This window comes from Urtica dioica, chromosome 3 (assembly GCF_054948205.1).
Source record: "Urtica dioica subsp. dioica isolate 48M chromosome 3, U.dioica_male_clone48M_v1_H2, whole genome shotgun sequence".
Taxonomy (NCBI): domain Eukaryota; kingdom Viridiplantae; phylum Streptophyta; class Magnoliopsida; order Rosales; family Urticaceae; genus Urtica; species Urtica dioica.
Genome location: NC_142758.1, coordinates 48167470 through 48184974, shown reverse-complemented (window position 1 = coordinate 48184974; position 17505 = coordinate 48167470). Strand labels below are relative to the sequence as shown.

General features: G+C 35.1%; 2 protein-coding genes across 2 annotated transcripts; one reads left to right on the top strand and one right to left on the bottom strand.

Annotated features, from left to right (window-relative positions):
* The first annotated feature begins 717 nt into the window (after nt 1–717).
* Nucleotides 718–3315, top strand: LOC149403337 (putative nucleoredoxin 1). The gene is made up of 4 exons (XM_089608727.1): nt 718–904; nt 1530–2009; nt 2093–2572; nt 2652–3315. Exons 1-4 carry the CDS (start codon nt 821–823, stop codon nt 3117–3119), a joined length of 1512 nt encoding a protein of 503 aa, XP_089464853.1. The 5' UTR covers nt 718–820; the 3' UTR covers nt 3120–3315.
* Nucleotides 3316–11141: 7826 nt separating this feature from the next.
* Nucleotides 11142–12697, bottom strand: LOC149403336 (putative F-box protein At3g25750). The gene is made up of 2 exons (XM_089608678.1): nt 12655–12697; nt 11142–12316 (listed from the first exon to the last, which is right to left on the bottom strand). Exons 1-2 carry the CDS (start codon nt 12659–12661, stop codon nt 11142–11144), a joined length of 1182 nt encoding a protein of 393 aa, XP_089464804.1. The 5' UTR covers nt 12662–12697.
* Nucleotides 12698–17505: the final 4808 nt, after the last annotated feature.

Genomic DNA, 17505 nt, shown 5'->3' with positions numbered 1-17505 from the left:
GCAAGTAATTGAAGGGTCTTTTATGTTGACTTTACATAATAATATCTAGCTAATCATATTACTCGATTATGATAAATAATATATTAAAGTACAAACTTATAAATTCAATTTTGAATTGATTATATTAAAACATCCTTGTGAGTTGTCAAAAGCTATATATTAATACAAATCGATGATTAACAAACAGTCAAGGAATAATTTGGCGTCGTGTCTCTCGTCTTCGTCAACGTACAAATTTAATTGGATAGAGTTTTATACATATTTATGAGCTAAAAATTTCGTATATTATCTTATACAATTTTGGTAGAGTGTTTTTCTAATATTTGAAGTCGTGCAGAGAAAAATTTGTGTGATTGTAATAACCTCTCTAAACGCCAACAAAATTATTCGGTTCCGATAACAGGAAATGGCCAAAATGACATTAATTTTTATATATTTTTTTTTACTGAAAAATAGGTATTTATGAAATAAAAACTACATTTTGAGAAATTAAGTAAATATGGTAACAAAGGCCTGGAATAAGTTTGGTCTGATGTGAAGTAGCTTCATATTGGGCGTTCGCTAAAGCCCATGAGAACTAACGTGACGAGAACGCTAAAACGTGGATTATTCTTCTTCTTCTTCTTTTTTTTTTTTTTTTTTTTCCTTAGCAATTAAGCTTGACATTAATTAAGTTTTCAATTATTTTAAGAGAAGAGAAGTCTTTCTCTCTCTCGTATAAATAGATTCACACACACAGACACATTTGTACCAATATATCTATAGAAATACACATATAGCTAAACAATCCTTGGCTTTACCATATCTACAGTATACAGAAATGGCTAACGGCGTTACTCACGACCTGTCGACGCTCTTTTCCTCCGCCGAGAGAAGCTTCCTCGTCCGCAGCAATGGCGATCAGGTTCGATTCTTTTGTTTCTTTGTTTTTCGTTTCCATTTCACAGTATAATCAATACATCTGGTAGCTTTATTGTTTCGATCGCCGTTTTTTTTTTTCAAATTTATTTCTAGTTGATGTTCGTCAGTTTGTTTTCGGTTTGATTAGGGCTAATTTATAAGCAATTTTTTAAAATTTTGAATAATTAGTCGATATAAGCTTGCTCTGTCACTGGAAAGATTGTGATTTTAATTGTTTATAATCAGTAAATCCTTGTTTTTGATTTCTGTTGCTTATTAAGAACTATCGGTATTTGATTCAATCAAACGACAAGTGAATGTTAGGACCTGGGATTTAGAGGATAAAAATAGTATTGAGTTGATTAGGGGTTAAAGTAGAATATTTAGAAACATCTTAGCCTATAAAAAAAAAAGACATTAAGATGGAAACGGTACCAAAAACAGTATGAAAAATATTTAAAAGGAAGAAATTTCCTATTTCGTTCCGTTTACATTCAGATTATTTACAAAAAAAAAAATATTGGGGCGTATTAGAATGATACCCATTTTTTAGGTCATTAAGCTGAACAGCTTAAAAAAGGATTCATATTTTTAAGTTTCTATTGGACTCAAGCTTATGATTTTGTCAGGTTGAAATCGGTAGCTTGAAAGACAAGACTGTGGGGATATATTTCTCCGCATCTTGGTGCGGTCCTTGTCACCGTTTCACCCCGAAACTGATCGAGTTATACCAAGAAGTCGCTCCGAAAGGCGAGTTCGAAGTGGTCTTTGTCTCCGGCGACAGAGACGACAAGTCGTTCAAGGAATACTTCTCCCAAATGCCATGGCTTGCCATTCCGTTTTCCGACTCGGAGACACGAAAGCGATTGAACGAGCTGTTCGAAGTGCAGGGAATTCCGAATCTCGTGATACTCGGCTCCGATGGAAAAGTCACGACCGAGGACGGGACGGCGATCGTGATGGAACACGGCGTTGATGGTTACCCGTTTACCCAAGAGAGGCTCGCTTTCCTGAAAGAGCAAGAAGAGGAAGCTAAAAGGAACCAAACCGTGAGCTCGCTTTTGGTCTCTGGCTCCCGGGATTACGTGATCTCGAAGGATCTGAGTCAGGTAAGTTTTTTTGTCTTTTTTTTTTGTTTTTGTTTTTAATAAATGGAAATTTTACGCTTTGGGTTTAATGAATGCATTTACAGGTTCCTGTCTCTGAGCTTGAAGGAAAGATGGTAGGGCTTTATTTCTCAGCGAACGCCTACGATCCTTGCGTTCAATTCACTGCCACGCTTGTTGAAATTTACAACAAACTCAAGGAGAAAGGTGAGAGCTTTGAGGTCGTCTCGGTGTCTTTGGACCGAGAAGAGGAAGAGTTCAAAAAAGGGCTCGAGAATGCTCCGTGGTTGGCTCTGCCGTTTCAAGACAAGACCTGTGAGAAACTCGCGCGATACTTTGAGCTCCGGACGATTCCGACGCTGGTTATATTGGGCCCGGACGGGAAAACCGTGAGCCCCAACGTAGCCGAAACCATCGAAGAGCACGGAATCAACGCCTACCCTTTTACGCAAGAGAAGATGGACGAGCTGGCCGCGATCGAGAAAGCGAAACAGGAATCGCAGACGTTGGAGTCGCTGCTGGTCTCCGGTGATAAAGACTTTGTGATCGGAAAAGATGGCTCCAAGGTAAAAAAAAAAAGAGAAAACATATTGTTTATGTCTTTCTTGCTCAACACTCAACGTATTTCTCTTGATGTCAAATTAGGTTCCGGTGTCTGAACTCGTCGGGAAGAACGTCCTGATCTACTTCTCGGCTCACTGGTGCCCGCCTTGCCGCGGCTTCACACCCAAGCTTGTCGAGGCATACGAAGCCATCAAAGCGAAAGACGACGCGTTCGAAGTGGTATTCGTGTCGAGCGACAGAGACCAAACCTCGTTCGACGAGTACTACTCCGAGATGCCGTGGCTAGCCCTCCCTTACGGAGACGAGAGGAAGAAGTTCCTCAGCCGAAAATTCAAAGTCCAAGGCATCCCGACGGCCGTAGCCATTGGGCAGTCGGGCCGGACTGTCACAACGGAAGCCCGGGACCTCATCGGACTCCATGGAGCCGAGGCGTACCCGTTCACGGAGGAACGGCTGAAGCGTCTCGCCGAGGAAGGGAAAGAAGACGAAGAAGAGGCGGCGCCGGCGGAGGGTTATGTTTGCGAAGGCGACGTTTGTCGCAGAGCCTGAGAAACAAATGCAAAAAAAAGACAATGATTGTTTCAGCTTGTTTGATTTACAGTCAAGTCTTTTGGTGTCTTCTTTCCGAAATCTCTTGTTTGATTCAAGTCGAGTGCTTTTAGTTTCTGGTTTTCCATCAAGATATTCTCATAATAAAATTAAGTAATTTCAATGAAAACTAAGATATCTACATTTTTTGTTTAAATGATTTAACTCGAGTGATTTCCGCATGGGGGTCAAAAACACATCTCCCACTCTGGTGATACGGTCCGGAATTTGGATATTGAAACGGGAGATTTAACAATTTTTCACCAAATTTAGTCTCCCTTCCTCTGAGACTTGAGAGAGACTATAAACTTTTGGTGCACTCTTCTAATTAATATAAGCTCTCTTAAATAGACAATGATTATTACAACCATCGGACTCAAAATCATAAACCTAATTACAAAAATAAACTCGAATTAATTATCTAAATTTGGAATAATAAAAATGTATAATTTAAAATTCTAATTGCATAATTTCAAACCTCTAATTTTCCTAATTAATAACCGAGGTATGTAACAAAAGGTAACAAAGTTAATAGTTGTTTCCTAAGAGAGGGTGGCCTAAGATCATTTATTTAACAGAATCGGCCTTGTTAAAACCTCTCCATCATTTCCAGGCGGAAAGATTGATAATGGAAAGAGTATTCCTTGCATCGATTAAGAACCGGTTTCCGCCGAAGCTCTCGGCATAGGGGCGGAGAATCTCCAACATTACAAAAATCATCCAAACCTGTTTTAGCTGCCCATTGGCAAAGTTCATGAGCTATATAAAATATTGTTTTTCAGTTTAGCCCAAACAAAATTAACTTTTATAAACCACTTACACAAATTCAAAATGTTAAGAAACATTGGAAATGAATACCAAATAGGACAGAGCAAAAAATTACCTAGGCTATCCATTATGTTCTTGTTGTCACATTCGATCATTACACATTTCAAGCCTCTGAATTTGGTTAAGAGAAGGCCTTCGGACCAGTCATCTCAGCCTCTTCCAAGGAGTTGGCATTGATTATGCTCTTCCAAATGCAGCTGACCTTCGACACATTAGTTCGAGCGATAACTCTTACCGCAACAACCTTCTAGCCCTGAGCTTTCAACTGTCTGAGCCCCTCCAAGACGTCGAGGTCTCTCAAGTCTTACCGATGAGCGTCTCTCTCTCAAGTCTTTAAAGCCCAACCCACCCGCGCTCTTCTATCTCAAAAGAAAGTCCCATCGTTTTCGATAGATTTTCCATTTTTCCTCCGTGCCTCCCCCCCAAAATCGGGCAATCAAGCCATGGAGCTCATCGATGAGGCCGGAGGGAAGCTTGAAGCGTGTACATCTCAGAGAAAGAGTCGGAACACAATCCGGGGGTCTTAAACAAAGATGGTGATTGGGTTAGTTTCGAAGAGGGTGTTCGACGTGCCTTCGAGAGCTACTTTGGCATTTGGCTCAAACGGGGCAACCGGGGAAGAGTTTGAGGTCATTACGAGAGAAGATATGTCATGCTGGTCGGCGGAGCAAAGAGGTATGTCGGAGGAAGCTTTTGCTCCGGAGGAGGTGGACAAGGCCATCTTCGCGATGAGGCCTCGCAAGGCCTCGAGACTTGATGAGTTCCACGCTCTCTTTTTCCAAAAGAATCTTGGGACGAGTGTGAAGAAGTGGAATGCGACCAACATGTACTCAATCCCAAGGTCAAGAATCCGGTTCGTGTGGGTGACCACCGGCCTATTAGCTTGTGCAACATGTTTCTCAAGGTGGTTACAAAGCTAGTGGCTAATCGTATCCGAATCCCAAAACACCTTTGTTCTAAGGCGCCTCATCTCGGATAATTTTGCCATCGTCTTCAAACTTCTTCATTGTAGTAAGATGAGAACCAACGGAAAAAATGGGTGCTTGCTATCAAATTAGATATGAGTAAGACTTACGACCGTGCTTGCTCTCAATTACATCAATTTTTCATTCATACTTCGATTTTGGGAAATAAATATTCGATATTACATATCCAATTTGACCTATGGACGAATACGCAAGCATACGTTTCATGTTTGTTTGAGTAATAGCAATGAGATTCCCCAATATCATGCTAAGAATGGCTAGGATTTCCAGAAGAAGATGTCATTCGTTTGTAGGATTGCGAAGATGCCATAAGTTTACATCCTTCTCCTATCCCGAAGAAGGACCGTATAAGAAGTTGCTATCTTTAGCTCGGCCTTTGTTCCCAGAGAATGAGAGAAGTACGCGAATGAGATTATTTTTTTTTTCAACAATGAAATGTGCATGAAACTGCAACTAGTTCGAATAATTTGATGAAAATTTTAATGAAAATTTTAATGAAAATTTAAACCTTTTATAAAAATTGAAATGAAACTATAAAATCACACAATATGTGTTTTAAACCTTTGCAGTGTGTGAGTATCCAGTTTTTTAATGAATTTTTTTTCCACATCCCTTAAGCAAATATAATAGTGAATTTCAAAGTCCTATAAATTGAAAGAAACATTAAAGCAATTCTAACCATATTATAACCAATGTACATCAAAAGAACTATAAAATGCTTAAAAAAAAATTAAGTAAATTTCCATGGATCGTCTAAAATATCTATGTAAAGGAAGAAGTGCAACGTATTAAATTGACTAACCTTGTTTAAATTGACTAATTAAGCAGCTTTGAAATTGCTGCATAGCTCATTGGAAGAGCATGATAACGTGCGCCTGCATGGAATGAAGGTCAGTGTATACGAAAGGAAAAAATGTCCGCTTAAATCACCTTTCCTATAGAGCAACTCATCCTTTCTGCAGTGCAATCCTTTTTGTTTTAGAAACGAAATCATGAGTGTAATTATTGATTTGTTTACTTTGATGTTTTAATAGTATACTTTGATTTTTGTTGTTGTAATTAGTTCCTTTTTTTTTAGTTATGGAACCTATGCTAGATCTAATCCTCCCATATACCAACGGATCTGACTCTCCTGATGCCTTATGTTGGGTGGTGGAACATATCTAACCCTTCAGATATGATAATTAGAGCTCAAGAATGATAAATTCTACTTGTGAGAGAAAAAAGTATGCCCAAATAATTTATATCTGATGCAATGTGTTAATATTTCAAAATCATAATCAGGATTTAAGTTTTTGGGCCAAAAACTGCTTGACAGTTTCAAAGTCCACGTAATAATATTGTTTCTCACGAATTCGCAGGTTTTGTGACTATAATTTAACGATCATGTAAATTTCGTGACCATGTTGTCTGCTAAATTTGGTGATCATGTAGTTACAAAACTGAAGATTTTGTGATAATTTTGTCAAGAAACTCTTATTTTTGTTACATATTTTTTTTCGAATCAATAGATTATTTGCCAAAGAGACACATGGACTCACTAATAAATAAATAAAATGTATAATCGTAGAAGTAACGTTTTATATATTTGGATTAGAAGGTCATAACATGGTGTAGTTAGGTAATACAATTACCGAAAATATATATGCCATTGCTGTGAATATTAAAAATACATCATTTTTGTAAATCTTGAAAGTACTAGTCAGGATATTACTTTCTACGAAATAATATATGTTATTATCTTATGATCAAATATACAAAGGGTTACTGATCTAACTATATGTTTTTTCAAATATACAAAGGGTTACTGATCAAATATACATCATTTATTGTATATTTTGTACTCTTTATTTTTTAGTAACTAAGAGAATCCACTAATTTTGGATGAATTTGTCCGAAAATTTCATATTTCGTGTGACCATGTTGTCATGTATTTGCAAGTTTGTGACAACATGGTCACAAAATTTAGGCCTAAAAGAAAACATGGTCAAGATGATATAATAACAAGCAGTCTCTGAGATCTTTGCAATGATACTAAAATTGTCGAAAATGAAGATTGGAAAAAAAAATTATGGACTTTTAAAATTTGTATTTTTTCTTTCATTCTTTTTCTCCCTTCTTTTGATTTCTCCTTATTTAAATATGCTGTATTAAAAGTAATAGGAAAAAGTCATGTTAAAATGGTCATTACACAATTCAAAATAAGAGTAAAATGGGGAAAACAGATACCTCTATCTTGTTGAAGTCATATCCTAGTCCATTATAAAAAATTCATTTAAAAAAAAAACACATTTTTTGGTTCTAAATATTAAGTAAGCTCAAATGATTTTATTTAATTCTTCTTAATGCTAAGTATTAAATTCAACATGTGTTAATGTTTCAAAACCATCATCATCTGAACTAGTAGTAATTTTGATAATTTTGACAAAAATAATAGCAACTATATTTTTAACACTTTTACTAATAAGTGTAGACATGAAAGTATACAGTTGTCATAAACTGTAGACTTACAAAAGTATCCATAGTTTGTAAGTCGATTGTCATGCCACATCATATCGTCGAATCCATAGTTTTTTTGAATCCTAGTCCACGTGGTATCTTTATTGTATCTGATAAATGCCAACTCGTAATAGCATCCGAATATCGCAAAAATTATGCATTCCTTAGCATGTAGCTCTGGGTTTGATGTGACACAGACTTTGTGAATGTGATATTCACATGGAGGAAATAAATCTGGATCTTCCTCGAGATCTGCTGGATCTCCGCCCTCTGTTATGTAATCAATAAGAGGAGGACATATTGGCGGAAGAGAGATAGCGCGTCTTATGTGCGATATTTAGTCTCTCCTTCAAGAATTTTCTCTGAGCAACATTGTATACTTGCCAACTATCTTCTTTTTCATTCGGAACCAACAACATCGGAAATTCAAGTTGCTTGAATCTGTCATCCATCGTGACGCTGTGCCATGTGTCACATACGGCTCTAAATTGCAACATGTCAATGTACGAGCTCATTTGTTCCAGAATTGAGTCTAGTAAATGCTTTGGCAAGTTACTCCAATCTGCACAAACAATCAAATGCTTAGATTTACGAAGAAATTGTTGGAAATATAATATTTATATTTTTGAAATATCGTATCAAAACAATCAACGCCAATTATCAAAAGAGCCTACAAGTATTTTTGTAATATCAATCTATTTTTAATTCCTGCAAAAAATATTTAGTTAATATTTTGCTAATAACATTTTTTACGGGATTTTTTTTCTTTGCTTACAACAAACCCTAACCACAAAAGGAAATTAAATTAAAAAATTCTTATGATGATGAAAAAGAATATATAGGGTTAAAAGAACACAAACGTTTTATAAAAAATAAATAAATAAAAAAACGCAAACGTACCTTCCATTATTTTTCACGAGTGATAGAAGACGAGTCCTCTATTAGTATTTTGATAATTTAGGTATCGATACTCGGTTGAAAGAAACCACAGAGATTCCTTGTTATAATTTGTCAAAAGTCATATATTAATACAGATCGATGATCAACAACCAGTTAAGGGATTAATTTTGTTATACCTGCGACAAGCTACGAAAATTGAACTTTAAATAGCAGCGGAACATGGACAGAAGGACATAGTACGATCTTTTTTTTTTTTTTTTTTATTTATTCTGTTCGAGAAAATAAATAGCGGAATACGGTAGAGATTAGAGATGCTTATAATGAGGTATTTATATTCTCCAATCAGGTTATATGGGCTTAGAGCCCAGACTAGATAGTTTCCGGTTAAGTATCTCTTAGATCACAAGCGAATGTATTACTTTCGAATTGTAAAGTACAAAGCGATATTTTGTGAAATTAGAATAATTTCCATTTATGTTAGAGTAAAACATAAAACCACAAATTATGTTATAATGCCGAACTATTCATAAATAAACTTTATCTTATAGCCATTTAAATAATGTATACAAAAAAAAAAAAAAAAAAAACAGCTATATAATGTGTATATTATAAGATTTGTTTTATGGGCCTGGCTTACTTTTTTTTTTTAATCGGGAAAATAAATAGCGGAATAGGGTAGAGATGCGTGTAATGGGTTATATGGGCTTAGGGCCCAACACTAGGCAGTCCTCTGTTTAAGTATCTTTAGATCACAACCGAATGTGCGAATGTATTAGTTTCCCAAAAATTTGGTGAAGTGCAAAGTGATATTTGGTGAAATCAGATTAATGTCCATTCTTGTTAAAGTAAAACATATAACGTATAACTAATTATGTTATGTGTAGAAATTTAGAGAGGAAAAGATGGAGAAATATTTTCTACTTGTTCTTTTATTATATGAGAATAGAACCTCTATTTATACAAGGAGGAAAATAATAATAATTACATTTGTGCATTGGAAGAATAAAGACAATCTATAAAATATACAAACATGGGAAAGAGGAAATACACTTCAAATGAGATAGTGCAACTTCCAAGAGCTTGTGTTTTCAACACTCTCCCTCAAGCTTGATGGTAGATGTTGAGAAGATCAAACTTGCTACACGGCTCAGAAAAACTAGCTCGAGAAAAAGGTTTGGTGAGGATGTCTGCGAGTTGATGACGCGTTGGAATGTACTCATTTTCAATGATCTTCAACTCTATCTTCTCGTTGATGAAGTGATGGTCAATCTTGATATATATAATTGGTTATTCGTGATGAACTGGATTTTTAGCAAAGCTGATGGGGGCTTGATTTTTGCATAGAAGCTTGATAGGTCATTCGAAATTGACCCTGAGGTCGTTAAGAATTTTCTTCAACCATATGCATTCGCACACTCCATTCGCTAATGATATGAGTTCGGTTTTTTCTTATAGATATACATTATTAATATTTACATTACTTTATCAATATTAAAAATGTAATAAAATAAAATAAAAATTCAAAGAAAATGTAATATTTTTCTACTACATTACAAATATTCTTTAAAATAATTAAAAGGAATAGTATTGTATATTTAATTATGTAGTCTATTAGTATAGATATTATATATAATACGTTTTTCTTTCTACATATATACATTACACGTTATTATATATATATATATATATATATATATATATATATATATATATATATATGTTTATCTGTGAGTCACGCACGTCACAGACGGTGACCAAGCCCAACTAGTGATTAAGAAAAAATACTTGTTGATAAGCAAGTGATGGTTGATATAGAATACACGTCACAAATTTATAGGAAAACATAACAAAAGCAAAGAAAGTAAGATAAAAAAAAGTCCCACATTGCTTGTGAAGAAACAAATTTGTCATTCCAAAACACTGTATAAAGAGTCATATATTCTTCCATAATATTCACTTGAACAGGTCTTTTAATTTCATCTGGCTTGCTCTATTGATAAGTCAATTCGGCAAACGTCTATGGATTGACTATTTTTTTTTTTAAATCTGAACAATATATTGCAAATTATAGCTGATATTGTATCTTAATTGTCGAATATATCGCAATATAAAACGAAGAAATGATACAACCATTTAGTCTAAACAATGAGTTGGCACACTAATAAAAGAAATATTCTGTTCGAATACACTAAAAACGAGAGAGAGAAATGCTGTCATCTGATCATCGGTCGGGCGGCACTAGTGAGCTATGAACTCTCTTACTTTCCCAAATGTGTTTTCACACAATGGGCAGTAGGTTCTCGACTCTCCGGCATGATCGTTGCTGCGACGGTACTCAATGGCGCATCGATCACGAAACCTCGTGCCGCATAAAGAGCATATGAGGACTTCATTGAGGTCTCCTCCGCCCCTGCCTCTACCACCCCCTCCGCCGCGGTCGCCCCTCCTACCTTCGTGTGTTAATGTTTCAAAACCATCATCGTGATTTAAGTTTTTGGGCATTAATTGTTGGGAAATGATATGAACTAATAGTAGTTTTGATAATTTGAACAAAAATAATAGCAACTATATTTTTTTGATACTTTTACTAATAACTATAGAAAGGAAAGTATACAATTATCATAAACTGTAAACTTACAAAAGTACAAGTAGCAACAATTGTAGATATAAAAGTCTATAATTACTAAAAAAAATATAACTGTAATATAAAAAAATGACATCTTTATTTCAATAAGTTATTTCATGATAAAAATAAATACAAACTAAACAACTAATAAGAAGTGGGTATGATCCAAACAAGAGGCTTATTGGCCAAATTGCGGAAGCTATTAGGATCTAAACCAAAATATAACGTAAACTTATCCTTCTCGAGATCGTACATACCCAAATCAGACAAAGCAGGAGTATCATAATATGTTGTGTAATCTATATCATGCGTGAAATATATACAATTTGGTAAACACCCAGAGAATTTAGATGCTTGAACCAATATAGATATATTGTCACCCAAAAATAAGGCTACGTCACCAAGTAAACTAACTTTTACCCATTTTTTGTGATCATCTAATTTGAAAACCTGAATCTTGTGTGTCAAACGAGTATCGGGATTGTCATACCAACAATAGTCGAAATGCCTCTCAATTAGAAGAATCTTTTCGTCAAAAGTTGTTGCAAGATATCTTTTCCCGACTATCTCCGACCTAACCGTATCATCGTTGTATCTTGTAGTCACGAGAGTCTTCTCCACAGGTTTGTCTGCTTCACCGGGAACCTCAAAATATTCAAGTTCACCGGGGGTATTCACGACATAAAGTCGATTTTCATGCCACATCATATCGTCGAATCCATAGTTTTTTTGAATCCTAGTCCACGTGGTATCTTTATTGTATCTGATAAATGCCAACTCGTAATAGTGTCCGAATATCGCAAAAATTATGCATTCCTTAGCATGTAGCTCTGGGTTTGATGTGACACAGACTTTGTGAATGCGATATTCACATGGATGAAATAAATCTGGATCTTCCTCGAGATCTGCTGGATCTCCGCCCTCTGCTATGTAATCAATAAGAGAAGGAAATATTGGCGGAAGAGAGATAGTTGAAGCAACATCATTACCATATTTATTCCCAAAATAAGGCCTGTGAAGCGTCACGGAGTAGTCGCGATTCACAGATGCCAACCATCCGTGTGAAGAGCAAAAGCGCGTCTTATGTGCGATATTTAGTCTCTCCTTCAAGAATTTTCTCTGAGCAACATTGTATACTTGCCAACTATCTTCTTTTTCATTCGGAACCAACAACATCGGAAATTCAAGTTGCTTGAATCTGTCATCCATCGTGACGCTGTGCCATGTGTCACATACGGCTCTAAATTGCAACATGTCAATGTACGAGCTCATTTGTTCCAGAATTGAGTCTAGTAAATGCTTTGGCAAGTTACTCCAATCTGCACAAACAATCAAATGCTTAGATTTACGAAGACATTGTTGGAAATATAATATTTATATTTTTGAAATATCGTATCAAAACAATCAACGCCAATTATCAAAAGAGCCTACAAGTATTTTTGTAATATCAATCTATTTTTAATTCCTGCAAAAAATATTTAGTTAATATTTTGCTAATAACATTTTTTACGGGATTTTTTTTCTTTGCTTACAACAAACCCTAACCACAAAAGGAAATTAAATTAAAAAATTCTTATGATGATGAAAAAGAATATATAGGGTTAAAAGAACACAAACGTTTTATAAAAAATAAATAAATAAAAAAACGCAAACGTACCTTCCATTATTTTTCACGAGTGATAGAAGACGAGTCCTCTATTAGTATTTTGATAATTTAGGTATCGATACTCGGTTGAAAGAAACCACAGAGATTCCTTGTTTCAATTTGTCAAAAGTCATATATTAATACAGATCGATGATCAACAACCAGTTAAGGGATTAATTTTGTTATACCTGCGACAAGCTACGAAAATTGAACTTTAAATAGCAGCGGAACATGGACAGAAGGACAGAGTACGGTCTTTTTTTTTTTATTCTTTTTTTTTTATTCTGGTCGAGAAAATAAATAGTGGAATAGGGTAGAGAGTTTTCTGTTTTCTAATTTTTGTAGTTGTACTGAAAAACTGTTTTGTAGTTGTTTTCAAAAAGCTGTTTGGTACAGTTTTCATTTTTGTTTTTGAGAAAGTGAAAAAACTGAAAAAAGTCTTTGGTATAGTTTTCATTTTTGTTTTTGAAAGAATGAAAAGAGAAGATGAGGAGAAAGAGGAGAGAAGAGAAGAATTTTTTTTTCAAAAACACATTTTATTTGTTTTCAGTTTTCTTTACTTTTTTCCAAAACAACTTCAAAATTTTTTGAAATTTTTTTCCAAAAACTTAAACCAAACATGTTTTCAATTTTTGTTTTCAATTTTTTCAACTCAAAAACTAAAAAATTGTTTTTGAGAGGAATACCAAACATGGCCTAGAGATGCTTATAATGGGGTATTTATATTCTCTTATATGGGCTTAGAGCCCAGTCTACGTAGTTTCCGGTTAAGTATCTCTTAGATCACAAGCGAATGTATTACTTACGAATTGTAAAGTACAAAGCGATATTTTGTGAAATTAGAATAATTTCCATTTTTGTTAGAGTAAAACATAAAACAACAAATTATGTTATAATGCCGAACTATTCATAAATAAACTTGATCTTATAGGCAATTTGCATACAATACAAAAAAAAAACTATATAATGTGTATTTACTGTACATTAGTATTTTTTTTAATTTTTTTTATAAATAAACAGTTATCTATAATTTTTTTTTTAATAAAATAGAATACATAATATGACTATTTGTACGTAAACAGACCAGTAAACTGCGTGTGTGTGTGTGTGTTTTTTTTTTGTTTTTATATTAAATAAATAAAAACGTTTAGAAACAAATCACAGGTTGGAGCTTCGATCTTCTAGTCCCTTTTGTGCAAACACGACGCTCTTTTAAATGGTTGACCAAAAAAAAAAAAAAAAAAAAAAAAAACAAACAAACGAATTTGAATTGTTTTGAGAGGTTATACTGTACACGGTTCATCCAAGAAAAAGGGAGGAAGAACAAATAAATAGCTCATTAAATCCATTCCAAATTCTTATCACAATTTATTCCAATTTCCGATTTTGTAGTAAATTTGTACTTTTTTCAAAAGAAAATGGCGGCAAAAATTACCAAACTCTTATGTTAGTTGCAGTTTAGTCCTCATTCTTTTTTTTTCGACGGGAAAAATCACTAAACTCTGATTCTAGTTGCACCTTCACTCATTTGACGTTAAAATTTAACAGAACCACACCTGTAAGGCTGGGAAACAGTTTAATAATTTTTTTAAATAAGAAAACAATAAAAAAAAAACAAATAAAGAAGGAAAAATAATAATCAAACTATTTATCTCTTTTGTGTTAGCAATATTGTATTAATATTGATGGAAAAAATAAGACAATTTGCATGGGAAGGAAAAACACGTAAAACCAATTACATATAAATCGGAAAAGTAGTCGAGGCCCGTTGGACGGTCTCCTTGAAGCTTTTTATCGCTCTCCCACGGATGCTGGACTAAACGAGCGAAAGCCTCCCAGGATACAACGACTTCAGAGGCAAGCTTCGCACCAAAAGACTTGACTCTCGGCGAACTGGAACCTGTGCGAAAATATCACCACGACAAAAGAAAAAATTTCTGGGAGAGAGGGAGCTCGGGAACAGTAGGAGATTGTGGTTGTTGGTGTGTCTTCTGAATGAGAGCTGAAGCCTCTTTATGTAGGCCAAGGCTACGGTTTGAAATTCAAAATGTCCAGCCTTAAAGGCATTTAACGCAGGCTATTATATCCAACCATTTAACTCACCGTTTTTGTATTCAAACCATGCGAACCGTCCATGCAACGTTTTCAGTTTTCCAGCCTTGATGGCATTAATCCCACCGAGTAAAGGTGGTAATTAACCCAATGTTTAATTCCCAACGTAACCAAAACTTATGGAATTAAGGAAGTGAACTTTGCAATAAAAAGAAAGCCCAAGACCGAGACAATTCCCGAAACCCGGAACCCGAGCCCGGCCCGGCTCGGCGGCAGCGGCGCGCGCGAGGGGTTAAGAGATAACCCACCCACACTCTCTTCTCTTGCACTTGCTTAACTACTAAAGAAAGATGATAGTATTTAAACACTACCACAACACACATCCCCAACCAATGTGGGACTCTTGGTTTTCACTTCCACAACACAACAATTGTGTTTCTTTAGTCTACTTTGAGCATCAATTTCTCATTCATCTTAGGTCCGATTTTGGCAAACAAATATTCAATTTTATAGCCCTCGTTACGAGGAATCTGTATCACTTGGAATTATTCAATTCCGATGAGTGGAACCCACTCAAATTGTTGCCAAAAATCAGCCATCCACATGTTAATAAATAATATTCATTAACTTTATTCCAACATTTTGGTCGTTCAAGACATTTAATCATCGACACCATGTAAACAACCATTCATGAAAATAAAAACAAGAGGGAGAGGGGGACTGGGGGCGAAGAAGAAGCTTCTTGGTGGATTTGGGAGAAGCATGAGGGCTGCATTGAATTGCATTAGAAAATAAAGGTCTTCATAATTTCAATCCCATTCCTTCTTTATCGGCACCGCATCACAACATCGCAATTGGCCGCATATCGCCACAGCCATATTAATTTGTCTCCGATGAACTCGAACTCTGAAGCCTGGAGTGAATAGAAAATTGTCCAATAAAGTTATAGTCGGCCGATTGTATTTTTTCGGATGCCGATTTTGCGTTCGATCGGCGTTCAGTTCCTATCTGTTGCTTGTGAGGGGCATTCTCTGAACAGTCGAGTGAGGATTTTTGAGATTCGGTGTGATTCTGTTCGAGGGAGGATTTTTCTATCTTTTAGGTGTTTCAGGCTTGCATCAATGTTTTATTGGAGTTAAAAAAAATTGAAACCCATAATCAGTCCTCCTCGATTCCAGCCATTTATTTTCTTTTCCAGTGTGTTGTGTCAATACTCTGATCAATCACAGAGACGAGACGAGCCAGATTTTGGGACGGGGAGGCAATAGAGACGAGCCGGATACGAAATCGGATCTTGTCTGCACTTTTCCGTCATGACAAGCTTCAATACCGTAACGCAGAACGACGAACTTCGGTTTCAATTTCGGCGAACGAGAAGCTCTCGTCTGCTTCGTCTCCCACCTCTTCCACATCCTCCTCCTCAAATAATAATTGGTGTTTTATCTAGTAATTTTTTTTAAAACAAATAAATATAAATTGTCTTCATAGCTTAAGATCGTGACATGTGGCATGCTGTCTAATTTTAACGTCAAAGGAGTGACGGTGCAACTAGAATCCGAGTCTAGTGATTTTTCCCGTCGAAAAAAAAGAATGAGGACTGACCTGCAACTAGCGTAAGTTTTTGGTGACTTTTGCCACCATTTTCTCGTTTTTCAATCATACTCATCGTGTAAGTGAAAAAAGAAAAACGTTTTGCTTTTTTAACACATAGTCATGAGCAATTAAATAGAATCCTTTTAAATCGGAAAGTTAGGTTTTATATATGGATATAAATATCAACGTAATTTTTTTTTTTTTTTAAATAATAAACTAAAATATAATTAAAAAACGAATTATAAAAGAAGGACAAAAAAGTAAATCAATTTATAAGATCTGCCTATATAATAAGGAATGGCTAGTTATCAAAAATAAAACAAAGGTTGGCTATTCTTTAGTTGCCATGATATTCCAAGTGATCTAGATTGTGCGATTTCTCTTTTTTAAAACTAGGTGCCCGTTTTTAAATATTTATATATTTTAAAATAAAATAAAATTTAATAACTTCTTCGATAGTCAAAATCAAATAATAATGAGTGGAAATAATTAAGTGGTAGTATATATAATTACTCATATAAATAAGTTGTGTGTAATAAATAAGTTATTTCTCAATCAAAATAGAAACAGAGATAATAATAATTAAGTAGGAGAAGAAGAAGCAACGTATCTTTTTCCAAAAAAAAAAAAAAAGAAGCAACGTATCTCTAAGATTTTATGATTCACATCTATATGCACACACAATCATCATTACCTATATTTGAAGGGAACTACACTACTATACCAAAAAAAAAAAAAAAAAAACATTCAACACAATAGAGCCGGAGAAAAAATGGACATTGATCAACAACTTATCAACCTAAATTACCTAATCTCCATGCACTACTACAAATGTTGGATTATACAACCCACTTTCTACAACGCTTAACATAAGCGTTGTAGAAACTAGGGATTCTACAACGCTTAACATAAGCGTTGTAGAAACATAGTGTTTCTACAACGCTTATGGCTAAGCGTTGTAGAATCTCGGTGTTTCTACAACGCTTATGGATAAGCGTTGTAGAATCTGGGTGATTCTACAACGCTTTTGTAAAGCGTTGTAGAAGAACTTAAATTTCAGATTTCCCACAACGTTAACACAATCCGTTGTAGAACCGTCGCCGCGGCACCATGTGATTTTCGCCGCGGCGAAAACTTTCTACAACGCAAGTTCAAAGCGTTGTAGAAGGATGGACCTCGCCGCGGCACGATTTAAACCTCGCCGCGGCAAAGAATTCT